The 13,803-nt window shown below is 38.4% G+C and overlaps 1 protein-coding gene across 4 annotated transcripts; it reads left to right on the top strand.

The window, feature by feature from the left end:
* Positions 1-554: 554 nt before the first annotated feature.
* Positions 555-13,765, top strand: med16 (mediator complex subunit 16). 4 transcript variants are annotated; one of them, XM_058790896.1, is made up of 15 exons: positions 555-778; positions 865-1,024; positions 1,219-1,326; positions 2,453-2,622; positions 2,704-3,135; positions 3,914-4,019; positions 4,231-4,386; positions 4,470-4,687; positions 4,759-4,965; positions 5,060-5,270; positions 8,353-8,486; positions 8,576-8,768; positions 8,871-9,084; positions 9,684-9,767; positions 12,939-13,765. In XM_058790896.1, exons 1-15 carry the CDS (start codon positions 776-778, stop codon positions 13,063-13,065), a joined length of 2,523 nt encoding a protein of 840 aa, XP_058646879.1. In that variant the 5' UTR covers positions 555-775; the 3' UTR covers positions 13,066-13,765. The 4 variants fall into 4 exon arrangements, with proteins under 4 accessions (XP_058646879.1, XP_058646878.1, XP_058646876.1 ...); XM_058790895.1 differs by having other exon boundaries at positions 870-1,066; positions 12,939-13,764; XM_058790893.1 differs by having other exon boundaries at positions 865-1,066; positions 12,939-13,764.
* Positions 13,766-13,803: the final 38 nt, after the last annotated feature.

Genomic DNA, 13,803 nt, shown 5'->3' with positions numbered 1-13,803 from the left:
TTTGATAAAAAAAAAAACTTAAGTAATCTAAAAAGCAGTCAGAATGCATGACCTAAAATAGTAACCTAGATTACGTTTCTAACTGCAGTTTTCATCATGCAATCTGTAATCAGTAACAGACTACAATTTGTAAGTAATCCACACAGCACTAAGAAGTCTGTTACATTTACATTCTTCAATCTGCAATATATTAGGTGATCAATATATTAACAAAAGAAAGAATTATATATATATATATATATATATATATATATGTGTGTGTGTGTGTGTGTATACAGATATACACACACACACACACACATATATATATATATATATATATATATATATATATACACACACACATATATATATATATATATATATATATATATATACTGTATATACACACACACACACACATATATATATATATATATACATACACACACACACACACACATATATATATATATATATATATATATATATATATATATATATATATATATATATATATATATATATATATATATATACATACACACACGTCCTCCAGCCCAATAGGGGCGGCAAGTCTTCAAGTCGTAGTCGAGTCTCTAAACGCTGAAAGAAGCGACGGACATAGACGCTCAGTGATGTGCCGCTTCAAATTGCAGCTAATATTATTAAAAATGAAATAAATGTCGAAATGCCAGGGCAATTTTACCTTTACAGGTTTCTTTCTTTTTTACTTTAAAAGCAGGCTCATGTAGTTATTCCCATCATTTTGCTCTGTCCTCGTCCAGTATCAGGCATGGTAAGCGTTTGCGTTTACTAAGTTGCACAGTGATCGTCTTCACGCTTAAGGTCTCGAGTAAAGGTACCAGTGCTCATAACCTTCAGTTCAGTTCAGTTCACTGTATGATGGAGATCGCGTATGTTTGCGAGTGGGAGAAGAGACCCAAGAGCAACCACTGCCCGTCAATCCCTCTGGTGTGCGCCTGGTCCTGTAGAAACCTCATCGCCTTCACCACTGACCTGAAGAATGAGGAGGATGACAAAGGTCTGGACAATGCCTTTTTTACCAATATTACCAGACCTATTGGTGAGTTATAAGTGGATGATGAGGAAAAGCATACACTTTTAATTGGTTCTGAATTACAGATTGGCAACTTGGAGCATCACTGTTTTTTATGATCAGATACTGTATCGACAACGGGATAATTCATTTATGAAATGATGGCTTTTCTGCTGTAGATCTGAGTCATATGATACACATTATTGACACTGATCACCCCTGGGATGTGAACTCCATCAACTCTGGTCACTCTGAGGTCATTTCCTGCCTGGAGTGGGACCAATCAGGTCAGTCATCGTGATTGATATATGAAACATGAAATGGGTGAAACTTCTGGAACATGTTAAGGTCAAATTTTACTCCAAACATGAAAATAGAGAATTGTATTTTGCATAAAGAATCATTATGCCTACGACATTGTTTCCAAAATAAGCACAAATTCCTGTTACCCTCATGTATCTGTAAATTTTCCCGCTTCAATTGGTATTCTAAAAGGATACAGTCGTTATTGTAATACAGTAATTTTAGTGTATTACTGCAATGTATTGATTTGATTTAGATTGCATTTATTTTATTTTAGCTGTATTTCAGTAGTTTTCATTTTTGATAACAATAATAACCCTGATTTGCAGTATTTTGGTTCCATATTTTATGCACTCTAAATAAAATCATTACATTGCAGTGTATTACAGCAATGTAATGATTTCATTTAGATTGCATAAATTAGAGACAGAACAATAGATGCTACTGTATTGTATAAATAATTTACAATTTAAGTAAAGTTGTTTTGGAGATTTATATATTTAATAGAAATATTTCCTTAGTTTTCATTTGAGGGATGAAAAATGTAAGAGAAAATGTACAATGTGGAACCAAAATACTGCAAATCGTGGTTATTATTGTTATCTAAAATGAAAACTACTGAAATCAGACTAAAATGAAATATAAAATAAAATATAAATATTACATGAAAAACTCAAACTAAACAAAAATGAGAAATATTGCCTTGGCAGCTAACTGAAATCTGCACTATTATAATATAATATAATATAATATTAGGCAAAACTGAAATGAAAATTAAAAACCTAAAAATTAAACCTAAAAAAAAAAACACCTAACAAAATTACTAAAAAATAAATCTAAATGTAAAAATAAAAGCTAATACAAGATATTAATAACAACTGCAATAGTGTATGAATAATACTGAAAATAAAAAAAAATCTTGAACACATACATTTGTTATCATAAGTATCACAATACAAAAATTCCTAAAAACGTTATTTTCTTTATGCAATTTTTTTTTTTACCTTTAGATTTGGTGTTAAATGTTGCCCAGACATGTTCTTGAACGGTTTCTTGAGACAGATCTGAAGTGATCTCAGTGTCATCATTGTGTGTGTTGTGGTACGCCAGGTTCGAGGCTGTTGTCTGCTGATGGAGATGGTCAGATCAAATGTTGGGGAATGACAGAGCACCTGGTGAACAGCTGGGAGTGCACACAGAGCAGCTCAGTGGACGGAGACCCGATCGTAGCCCTCTCATGGTTACACAATGGAGTTAAACTCGCCCTGCATGTTGAAAAGGCAAGGAAATCTCCTTAGCACCTACTGAATAAACATACAAACATAACAAACTAACACCCTGATGTCTTTGTTTCTCCTCAGTCTGGCTCTACGAACTTTGGAGAGAAGTTTTCCCGGGTGAAGTTCTCTCCCTCTCTCACGTTGTTTGGCGGGAAGCCCATGGAGGGCTGGTTAGCAGTGACGGTGAGCGGTCTGGTGACCGTGTCACTATTAAAGCCGAACGGGACCCTGCTGACGGCCAGCGAGAGCCTGTGCAGGCTGAGGGGCCGCGTGGCGCTCGCTGACATTGCCTTCACGGGTGGCGGGAATATAGTGGTGGCGGCCACCGATGGCAGCAGCTCTTCTCCGGTGCAGTTCTATAAAGTGTGCGTGAGCGTGGTGAATGAGAAGTGCCGCATCGACACCGAGCTCTTGCCCTCGCTATTCATGCGCTGCACCACCGACCCAGTCCGGAGGGACAAATACCCCGCTGTCACTCACCTTAAATTCCTCACACGCGAAAACTCAGAACAGGTGAGATAATGAACATTCAAAAAAAGACTATATTTAAACTATAAAGAGATTATATTGTGATGCATAAAATAACTGTTTTAAATGTAAATATTAAAAATGAAAAGAAATTGTCATTTTTAGACAAAATAGTATAGATTTCTGTAAAATATTATATATATATATATATACATACTGTATTATTGTTCATAAGTTTGGGGTCAGTAAGAAAAGGCTGCATTTATTTGATAAAAAATAACCTATTTATATTTTAATATATTTTAAAATGTAATTTATTCCCGTGATGCAAAAAGCTGAATTATCAGCACCATTACTCAGTATTACATCAGTATCACATGATCCTTCAGAAATCATTCTGGTATGCTGATTTGCTGCTCAAGTAACATTTTTATCATCACAGTAGAAAACCGAGAAACCGAGATTTTTTATTTATTTATTTTTTTCAGGATTATTTGATGAACACACAGTTCAGAAGAACAGCATTTATTTTAAATATAATTTTTTATAACAGTATTAATGTCTTTACTGTCACTTTTAATCAATTGAATGCATCCTTGCTGAATAAAAGTATTCATTTCTTAAAAAAAAGTCTTGCTGACCCCAAACTTTTGAACAGTAGTTTATATAATGTTATGTCATAATCTAGTATAGTTTTAGAATAATTTTTGGCTATCAGTGTCAGTCAGAAATTGGATGTTAATTCCACAATTTCCATGCTACGAGCTGTTTTCCAGTTTTTTTACCTGAGCATGATTTTTTTGTGATTGCTGTGTTTCTGAAGGTGCTGCTCTGTGCGTCCAGTCAGATGGGCAGCATTGTAGAGTGCTGGTCCTTGCGGAAGGAGGGTCTTCCTGTTAATAATATCTTTCAACATCGATCACCTGTGGGTAAGTTACATTAAACCAGATGTAGAAAAGTGTTACGTTGCAGTATTATACACTTTTTAATTTTAAAACGTAAAAATTACTATAATGCAGTGTTTGTAAAGGCAATACAACAAATGCTATATAAATTGTATTATTTCCCTGGATTGCAACTTAAGTTGCTGAAGTAATCAGAAGTCAAACGTTTGTTGTTTGTGTTCTCGACCATTCACAGTGGGTGAAAAGCAGCCAATGATTCTGAAGTGGCGTATCCTCTCAGCGACCAATGATCTGGACCGTGTGTCTGCTGTCGCTCTGCCTAAACTTCCCATCTCCATTTCGAACACTGATCTCAAAGTCGCCTCAGATACCAAGTTTTTCCCAGGCCTCGGTACAGCCTTGATATCTTTTCTCCTATTTCAATGAACGTAGCTTTAAGACTGCTTTGGTTGATAATCATTTTGTTGTCCTCAGGTCTTGCCCTGGCCTTCCATGATGGCAGCATCCAGATTCTCCATCGCCTTTCCCTTCACACCATGGGAGTGTTCTACGGTTCCTCTGGTTCCTCCCAGCGTGTCGGAGAAGAACCTGCCATTAAACGTCAGAGAGCCGGGGGCCCGACGCTGCACTTTAAAGCCCTTCAGTTCTCCTGGACATCTCTGGCTCTGGTGGGAGTGGACAATCATGGCAAGGTATGATGGCTTGACACCTTGTGGTGACAGGAGCACCCTCAGATCTTATAGTTCACCACATCTGATTTCAGTTGCACATGATCCGAGTGTCTCCATCCATGGGCCAAATGTTGGACATGAACACACTCCTGCGGCACCTGCTGTTCCTCCTGGAGTACTGCATGGTGACGGGATACGACTGGTGGGATGTGCTGCTGCACGCTCAGCCAAGCATGGTGCATAACCTTCTGGAGAAGCTTCACGAGGAGTACATGAGACAAAACCAAGCACTCCAGCAGGTAGATCAGTATACTATTACAGAGTCTTTGATTTCAAATCGGTTTCTTTTTGACTTTGTTGTGGTTTTTCTCTGTTTCATGGCTTGCGATGAAGGTGTTGTCCACCCGTATAGTGGCAGTAAAGGCGTCTCTGTGTAAACTGTCAACTGCCACCGCAGCAAGAGCCTGTGACTTCCACGCTAAACTGCTCCTCATCGCCATCAGCTCCACGCTGAAGTCTTTACTGAGACCTCATGTGCTCAACACCCCCGACAAGAGTCCTGGAGACCGTCTCTCTGAGATCTGTGCCAAAAACACTGACACCGGTAACAACCCGCCACCCAAAAAATGCTTCGGAGAAGGCCTTTTTTTTGCGATTATTAATTAATCGTCATATTGAAGTTATTTCATCTAATCAAAATTATTTAAAGGGGTCATCGGATGCCCATTTTGCACAAGTTGATATGATTCTTTAAGGTCTTAATTAAAAGTCTATAACATACTTGGTTAAAATTTCTCAATGGTAGTGTAAAAAACACCTTTTTAAACCTGTCAAAATCAGCTCTGTTTTCAGCAAGCCGTTATAGTCCATGTTGCTATAAATGCTAATGACTCTGCTGACCCCGCCCCACTCTTCCGTGGAGTGACAAGCAGTACTGTTTACTTATCTGCGAAACTGGCTAACTAGTACATTATTAGGAAAGGCGATTTGCAAAGATTCATAAAAAACCCTTATAATCACTTCTTCTGTAGGTGAGGCTGGATCACGAATATAGATGCATTTAGGCAGATATGGGATCGGCGCATTCACTTCAAAGTGAAAGTAACGTTAAAGGGGTCATCGGATGCCCATTTTCCACAAGTTGATATGATTCTTTAGGGTCTTAATGAAAAGTCTACAACATACTTTGGTTAAAATTTCTCAATGGTAGTGTAAAAACACCTTCTTTCCGCTGTCAAAATCAGTGCTATTTTCAGCAAGCCGTTTTTTTAGTTAATGTTGCTTTAAATGCTAATGAGCTCTGCTGACCCCGCCCCTCTCTTCCGTAGGGTGACAAGCAGTACTGTTTACTTTAGCCGCTAAACTGGCTAACTAGCACGTTATTAGGAAAGGCGATTTGCAAAGATTCATAAAAACTGTTATACTCACTTCTTCTGTAGATGAAGCTGGATCACGAATTATTCGCGTGAACATAGATGCATTTAGGCAGTTCGGGATCGGTGCATTCACTTCAAAGTGAAAGTAACGTTAAAGGGGTCATCGGATGCCCATTTTGCACAAGTTGATATGATTCTTTAGGGTCTTAATGAAAAGTCTACAACATACTTTGGTTAAAATTTCTCAATGGTAGTGTAAAAACACCTTCTTTCCGCTGTCAAAATCAGTGCTATTTTCAGCAAGCCGTTTTTTTAGTTAATGTTGCTTTAAATGCTAATGAGCTCTGCTGACCCCGCCCCTCTCTTCCGTAGGGTGACAAGCAGTACTGTTTACTTTAGCCGCTAAACTGGCTAACTAGCACGTTATTAGGAAAGGCGATTTGCAAAGATTCATAAAAAACTGTTATACTCACTTCTTCTGTAGATGAAGCTGGATCACGAATTATTCGCGTGAACATAGATGCATTTAGGCAGTTCGGGGATCGGTGCATTCACTTCAAAGTGAAAGTAACGTTAATCCTCTGCGTCTTCAGCGGCTCAGATGTCGGGAGTAAATGACGACTGCTATGTTCATTATTACATCCAACAACAAAACACCTCAATCGCTTAATCAGAGACATTCTTGTCTTCTCCTGCACCGGAGTCGACACAATGGCAGACGGATGACAGCCCACTCAGGGCGGGTCTAAGGTAAGACGGACTTGTCAATCAACTATCGTGGGAGCGGCCTGCACAGAACTACGTCATTCTGACAGGAATCTCAGAACAGCCTGATTTGAGAGAGGGGATTTTAAAATAGGGATTTAAAAAAAAATTATGTTCAAACAACTTGAAAAGTGAATTTTGCATCCAATGACCCCTTTAAGATAATCACAATAATTGTGCAGCTTATATTTCAGTTATATTTTGCCATCCAAATAAGAGAAATTTAAATGGATAAAGACATGAAAGAAAATTCTTATATTATTCTTTGTTTTCAGAGCATGAAAGTAAATCATAAGAAGTAAATCAAAAGTAATGTATTAGACTTGCATTGTAATTTTTATGACAATTAATCAACACAAAATTCATAATCGTGACATTTTTCCCATCCTATCCCTTTTGTTGATGTTGTTGTTTTGATACTATAAAGGTGAGGTCATTTTCACAACTGCTCTGTGAAATTTCATGGGCAAATTCATTAATTTCAATGGGAGTTTCTTGCAAGTGCAAAAAATTTCCCCATGCAGATTTTGCCAGTGTTTAAGTTGGTCTCCTGGATTTGCTGCACTGACCAACAGAAAACTGTGACTTGAGTGACTTCTGTTTGAGCAGTGCTTCATATTTTGCTATACTGTGTTGGGGAAAGTTACTTTTAAAAGAAATGCCTTACATTATTATGTCAATCCATAAAAAGTAACTAATTCCGTTACTTAGTTAATTTTTATGGAAAGTAATGCATTGTTACATTGCGTTAATTTGTCACCTAGGCTGGGCTTGCTTATTTGTTTTTTAAACGATTAGTTCACTTCCAGATTTACTCACCCCCATGTCATCCAAGATGTTCTTCTCTTTCTTTCTTCAGTTGAAAAGAAAATTTAATATTTTTGAGAAAAACATTCCAGGATTTTTCTCCATATAGTGGACTTCAGTGGGAGCCAATGGGTTGAAGGTCTAAATTGCAGTTTCAATGCAGCTTCAAAGGGCTCTACACGATCCCACCTGAGGAATAAGGGTCTTATCCTTATCTAACGAAATGATGCTCGTCTTGCACTAGCTCTGCGATGCGGGTCCACAACTTCACGCATTACATAATCACGTTTGAAAGGTCACGTAGGCGAAAGTACTGACCCAGTGTTTACATAGCAAACTTTTATTTTGAAAATTAACTAATCCTTTAATAACAAAACCCCCCAAATTTGTATTTTTGGCCGCTGTAAGGGCCTTTTCGCACCAAATGTGAAATTAATAAGCTTTAGTCTGAAGGAAGTGACCACACTCCCAATTTCTCTCAACACAGTGACAGGAAAAGTGTCGGGATGGGAAAACAGAGTAATTGTTTGAAAAAGTAACTAGATATTTAATTGTATATTTAAAATGAATCTGTTACTTTACTAGTTACTTGAAAAAAAGTAATCTGATTATGTAACTCGCGTTACTTCTAATGTGTTACCCCAACACTGCTATTGACAATAGACAGTTTTTTGCCTGCAAAAATTTGTGAATGTGAATGCACCTCAATGGCGATTTCTGATCATTTAATGTGTTCAGATATTGATAAGGTGATGATCAACCTGAAGACAGAGGAGTTTGTTCTGGACGGCCCACCCCTCCAATCCCTCCAGCAGCTCATTCAGTGGGTGGGAGACTTTGTTCTTTATCTGCTGGCCAACCTGCCCAACCAGGTGAGCTCAACTGGACGACCTTTACCAGCAGTCACGGTGCTGCCAATTTTGAGTTTAACGTGCTGCTTTATGACTGAATATCTTTGCAGGGCTCCATTGTGCGTCCAGGGTTTGGCTTCCTGCGGGACGGTGCGTCTCTGGGCATGCTCAGAGAGATGCTGGTGATGATTCGTATTTGGGGCCTGTTAAAACCAGGCTGTTTGCCCATCTACACGGCCACATCTGACAACCAGGACAGCATGTTTCTACTCTTCCGCCTGCTCACCAAACTCTGGCTCTGCTGTGAGTTAGACCCTGTGTCATGCTTTGAGCCAACATGTCAGTTGAGCTGTTAAATCGGCTAAAAAATGAGCTCTTGTTTTGCTGTTTTCTTTTGACTGGCAGCTCGAGATGAGAGTCACCCGCAGGACCCCGATGAGATGTTGATTGATGAGTGCTGTCTGCTGCCCAGTCAGCTCCTGGTACCCAGCATGGACTGGCTGCCCATCAACGACGGTGTAATCACTAAGATACAGAGCAAACACCCGCTCAGACTGCAGTTCGGCAAACCGTACACCCTGCCCGGAGTCAACCCCAACGCACAGGTGGAGGTGTTCAGGTGAGCCATTATGGCTTAGTTCACCCAAAAATACATCTTTTAATTGGTGTTGTCACAGTATCAAAATTTCAATAGTTGGTACCAGTTTTAGTATGAATTATATTTACCTTTTTGAACATAAAAATATTAAATAAATGAGTTACTTGTTAATGCTATTAATAATTGTTAGTAAATAATAGCTTTCAAATAGTTCAAGTAAGTAAATGTTGCATTAAAAATATCAAATTCCATGACATTCCGCATTATTCAGCAAATTCCATTTGAATGAGTTCTGTGATTCTGTCCACGTTTTCCGCATCATAGGGCCCTACCATTTGTTTCACGCGCTTTTCAGACTTTGTGATTGGTTACGATGCTAAACACCACTAAAACACGTTGACTCTGGTACTGGATTGACCTGGTACTCAGTACTAACAGTAAATGGTATGACCATGTTTTTAAAATGTAACTTTTGACAGCCCTAATTTCAGTGTAATGGAAGTTAAGGACTGGGCAGCCATAGTATTGTGACATGAACTAATTTTACATAAAATTGTCTGATAATAGGTTTTATTGTTGCCGGTGGTTAATGCATTTCCTCTTTGGTGGTGGTGTTTCAGAAGTCCAGCATCTCAGAGGATGGACCACCTGCGATGTTTACATTTGGGCATCTCTCCAACAGAGGACAGCAAAGCCTGCACCAGGTATTGCTTGGAATGAAATTTCCTTCATAATGCCTTTAAAATGTGGGTTTTTTAAATTTGTATTTTAATGATTACAATTATATGAAATTCTTACACTTTAAAATGTTATGTGATTATATCATATTATTTTGTCTTCTAAGATCTATAGTAAAATGTGTATATATAATATACACTATCATTCAAAAGTTGAATGCTAATGTTAATGTTTTCAAAAGAAGTAAGGTGTAGGTATATGTACTGTATATATATATGTATGTATATATATATATATGTGTGTATATATATGTGTGTGTGTATATATATATATATATATATATATATATATATATATATATATATATATATATATATATATTAGTGGTGGGCATAGATTAATTTTTTAATCTAGATTAATCTCACTGTAATCTTGGAATTAATCTAGATTAAAATGGCTCATTTGAATTCTGCCAAGTAGATAAGTAAACAACTAGCAGTCATCAAGAATTTAATATTGATAATAACATTGAGGACATTGTATGATTATTCCTTAAAGATAAGGTTTTAATAGTTTTAGTAGTAGTAGCAGCCTATTACGTTCTGCCCAATGTCTTCAAGTGAAACCGAACTTTTATTTTGACGGGTTGCCGTGAGGATAGTTTTCTCAAATGAAACGCTCGAATGCTCATGAAGTGACTCTCAGAGCAGTTCTGGAGATGTTGTTCATGTATTTATGTCCTCATTTAGTGAGACGACAGGCGTTAATATCGCCGCAAGCGCCACGCGGTCTTCTGTATGAGTAGTGAACAAACCCGTGCGTCTCGCCATACATTCACACAGAGACACACAGAAGTCATATTTAAATAGACGTTTTGCGGCTTAATATTTACAAATAGGAGTGGGAGTGTGCTCACTTGTGTGTGCGCCACGTTGTTTCTTTGTGTGTGTGTGTGTGTGTGTGTGTGTGTGCGAACCGAGGCGGAACTCCGCTGTGCGCGATACAGAGAGTACATGTAACGTAGAGACAGAAATGACTTGCCGATTTCCATTGGGAAGCTTCATAAAATAAATTTTCCTGAAGCAAACCCGCGGCTTCATATCTGCATCCATGTTAGCACGCATACACACAGGTTCAAGACTCGTTCGCCCCTACAGTGCACTTCGCCTAGGTATACATCCGCTAAAATATCAAGGTGAAAGTCATCATAGTTTGCGTAGTATAGACCCAGCTCCCAACCCAACTTTGAGAATAGATTAACGGCGATATTTTTTTTTTATCGCCCGATAAGAGTCTCACGTTAACGCAGCACGTTAACGCCGATAACGGCCCACCACTAATATATATATATATGTGTGTATATATATATGTACAGGTGCATCTCAATAAATTAGAATGTCGTGCAAAAGTTCATTTATTTCAGTAATTCAACTCAAATTGTGAAACTCGTGTATTAAATAAATTCAATGCACACAGACTGAAGTAGTTCAAGTTTTTGGTTCTTTTAATTGTGATGATTTAGGCTCACATTTAACAAAAACCCACCAATTCACTATCTCAACAAATTAGAATACTTCATAAGACCAATAAAAAAATTTTTTTTTGTGAATTGTTGGCCTTCTGGAAAGTATGTTCATTTATTTGTATGTACTCAATACTTGGTAGGCTATCAATTCGGCGTGGCATGGAGGTGATCAGTTTGTGGCACTGCTGAGGTGGTATAGAAGCCCAGGTTGCTTTGATAGCAGCCTTCAGGTCATCTGCATTGTTGGGTCTGGTGTCTCTCATCTTCCTTTTGACAATACCCCATAGATTCTCTATGGGGTTCAGGTCAGGCGAGTTTTCTGGCCAATCAAGCACAGTAACACCATGGTCACTGAACCAGCTTTTGGTACCTTTGGCAGTGTGGGCAGGTGCCAAGTCCTGCTGGAAAATGAAATCAGCATCTCCATAAAGCTTGTCAACAGAAGGAAGCATGAAGTGCTCTAAAATTTCCTGGTAGATGGCTGCGTTGACTGTGGACTTCAGAAAACACAGTGGACCAACACCAGCAGATGACATGGCAGCCCAAATCATCACTGACTGTGGAAACTTCACACTGGACTTCAAGCAACATGGATTCTTTACCTCTCCACTCTTCCTTCAGACTCTGGGACCTTGATTCCCAAATGAAATGTAAAATTTACTTTCATCTGAAAAGAGGACTTTGGACCACTAAGCAACAGTCCAGTTCTTTTTCTCCACAGCCCAGGTAAGACACTTCTGACGTTGTCTCTGGTTCAGAAGTGGCTTGGTAGCCCTTTTCCTGAAGACGTCTGAGCGTGGTGACTCTTGATGCACTGACTCCAGCTTCAGTCCTCTCCTTGTGAAGCTCTCCCAAGTGTTTGAATCGGCTTTGCTTGACTGTATTCTCAAGCTTGCAGTCATCCCTGTTGCTTGTGCACCTTTTCCTACCCAAATTCTTCCTTCCAGTCAACTTTGCATTTAATATGCTTTGATACAGCACTCCGTAAACAGCCACACCTTTCAGTAATGACCTTCTGTGACTTACCCTCTTTGTGGAGGGCGTCAATGTTCATCTTCTGGATCATTGCCAAGTCAGCAGTCTTCTCCATTATCGTGGTTTCAAAGAACAAGAGATACCCGGAATTTATACTGTAGGGATGGTCATTAATTGAAACTCAAATGTAAATATTCTAATATTTTGAGATACTGATTTTTGACTTTCATGAGCTGTAAGCTCTAATCATCAAAATTAAAACAAAAAAACTTTTGAAATGTTTTACTTTACATGCAATGAATCTGAAATATATGAAAGTTTCACTTTTTGAAATAACTTACAAGAAAAAATGAACTTTTTCATGACATTCTAATTTATTGAGATGCACCTGTATATGTGTGTGTGTGTGTATGTATATATATATATATATATATATATATATATATATATATATATATATATATATATATATATATATATATATATATATGTGTATATGTGTGTGTAATAAGGCCAATAATGACAATAAATTGAGTTACTTTTCATACAGAAATAAGACTTTTAAACAGACTCCATTGTGTCGTGGGTCGGTTGAGCCTGCAAATCTTTCATCTTCACATATGATGCTGCCGGCTGTCCTGAGACTCTATATTTAGCAGCATTCCTCAATGAGCTCCTGTCTCTGTGGTCTGTTTAGGTGTGGTTGTGTCACTATGCTGAGATCCCCAAATAAAACCAACGCCATGAGACAATGGGAGCAGCGCTGGATCAAGAACTGTCTGTGTGGAGGTCTCTGGAGAAGAATCCCCTCCACACTAACATAAGGACCAGACCGCCTGAATACTGGGGAAATGTTCAAGCTGCACAGATCTCTCATTCGGAACATCGTATAGGTCTATAGAAAGCAACCTTTATTTTCATGTCCTGGTTTTCTCTCAGCCACAGTGTTTGCGAGAGAGTGAATATTGTCTTGTTTTCTTTGCTGTTGTAAATATGAACCATGCATTTTGTTTTGTAATGTTGTAGTACATAATAAACATTTTTGTAATAAAATAAATTGTCTTCAGCCTAAATGTATCAGCATAAAATTGTCTTAAGAACCATAGGGAGGTGCTAAACCTGACAAACGCAGCCATGTTATATATCCATCATTCTTATTCACTGACAAATCAGCATATTATGTTACATCAGTAGATACAAAAGATGCCCTACTGATTCTGTCTGCAACAAACCATTAGAGTGATCACTTACCTGTTGACAGCCACTTCACTAACGGCACTATTTAACTGCAGGGACAGTATGAGCATGTGTCCCCAGGAATCGATGGGAAATCAAGGGGAAAAGTGTGTTGGCCAGCCACTGTGCTTTGGCTCTGATTCAAGAGGTCATCACGGCACGGGGTGCTCGGCAGAGACACAGCCAGCGGGCCATTGGGCATCTCTCCAGGCCTTCAGTGGCTTTTTCATTTCAGTGCAACCATAGTTGATCCCCATATACGCAGGCCATTTGAAAGCAAAGAAAGAACATTCATTTCAAAATCGGTGCCCCAAAGCTCATTTAAA

This window comes from Onychostoma macrolepis, chromosome 11, assembly GCF_012432095.1.
Source record: "Onychostoma macrolepis isolate SWU-2019 chromosome 11, ASM1243209v1, whole genome shotgun sequence".
NCBI classification, from domain to species: domain Eukaryota; kingdom Metazoa; phylum Chordata; class Actinopteri; order Cypriniformes; family Cyprinidae; genus Onychostoma; species Onychostoma macrolepis.
Note: the sequence above shows the minus strand (reverse complement) of the source record. Positions and strands in the feature narration are given on the sequence as shown.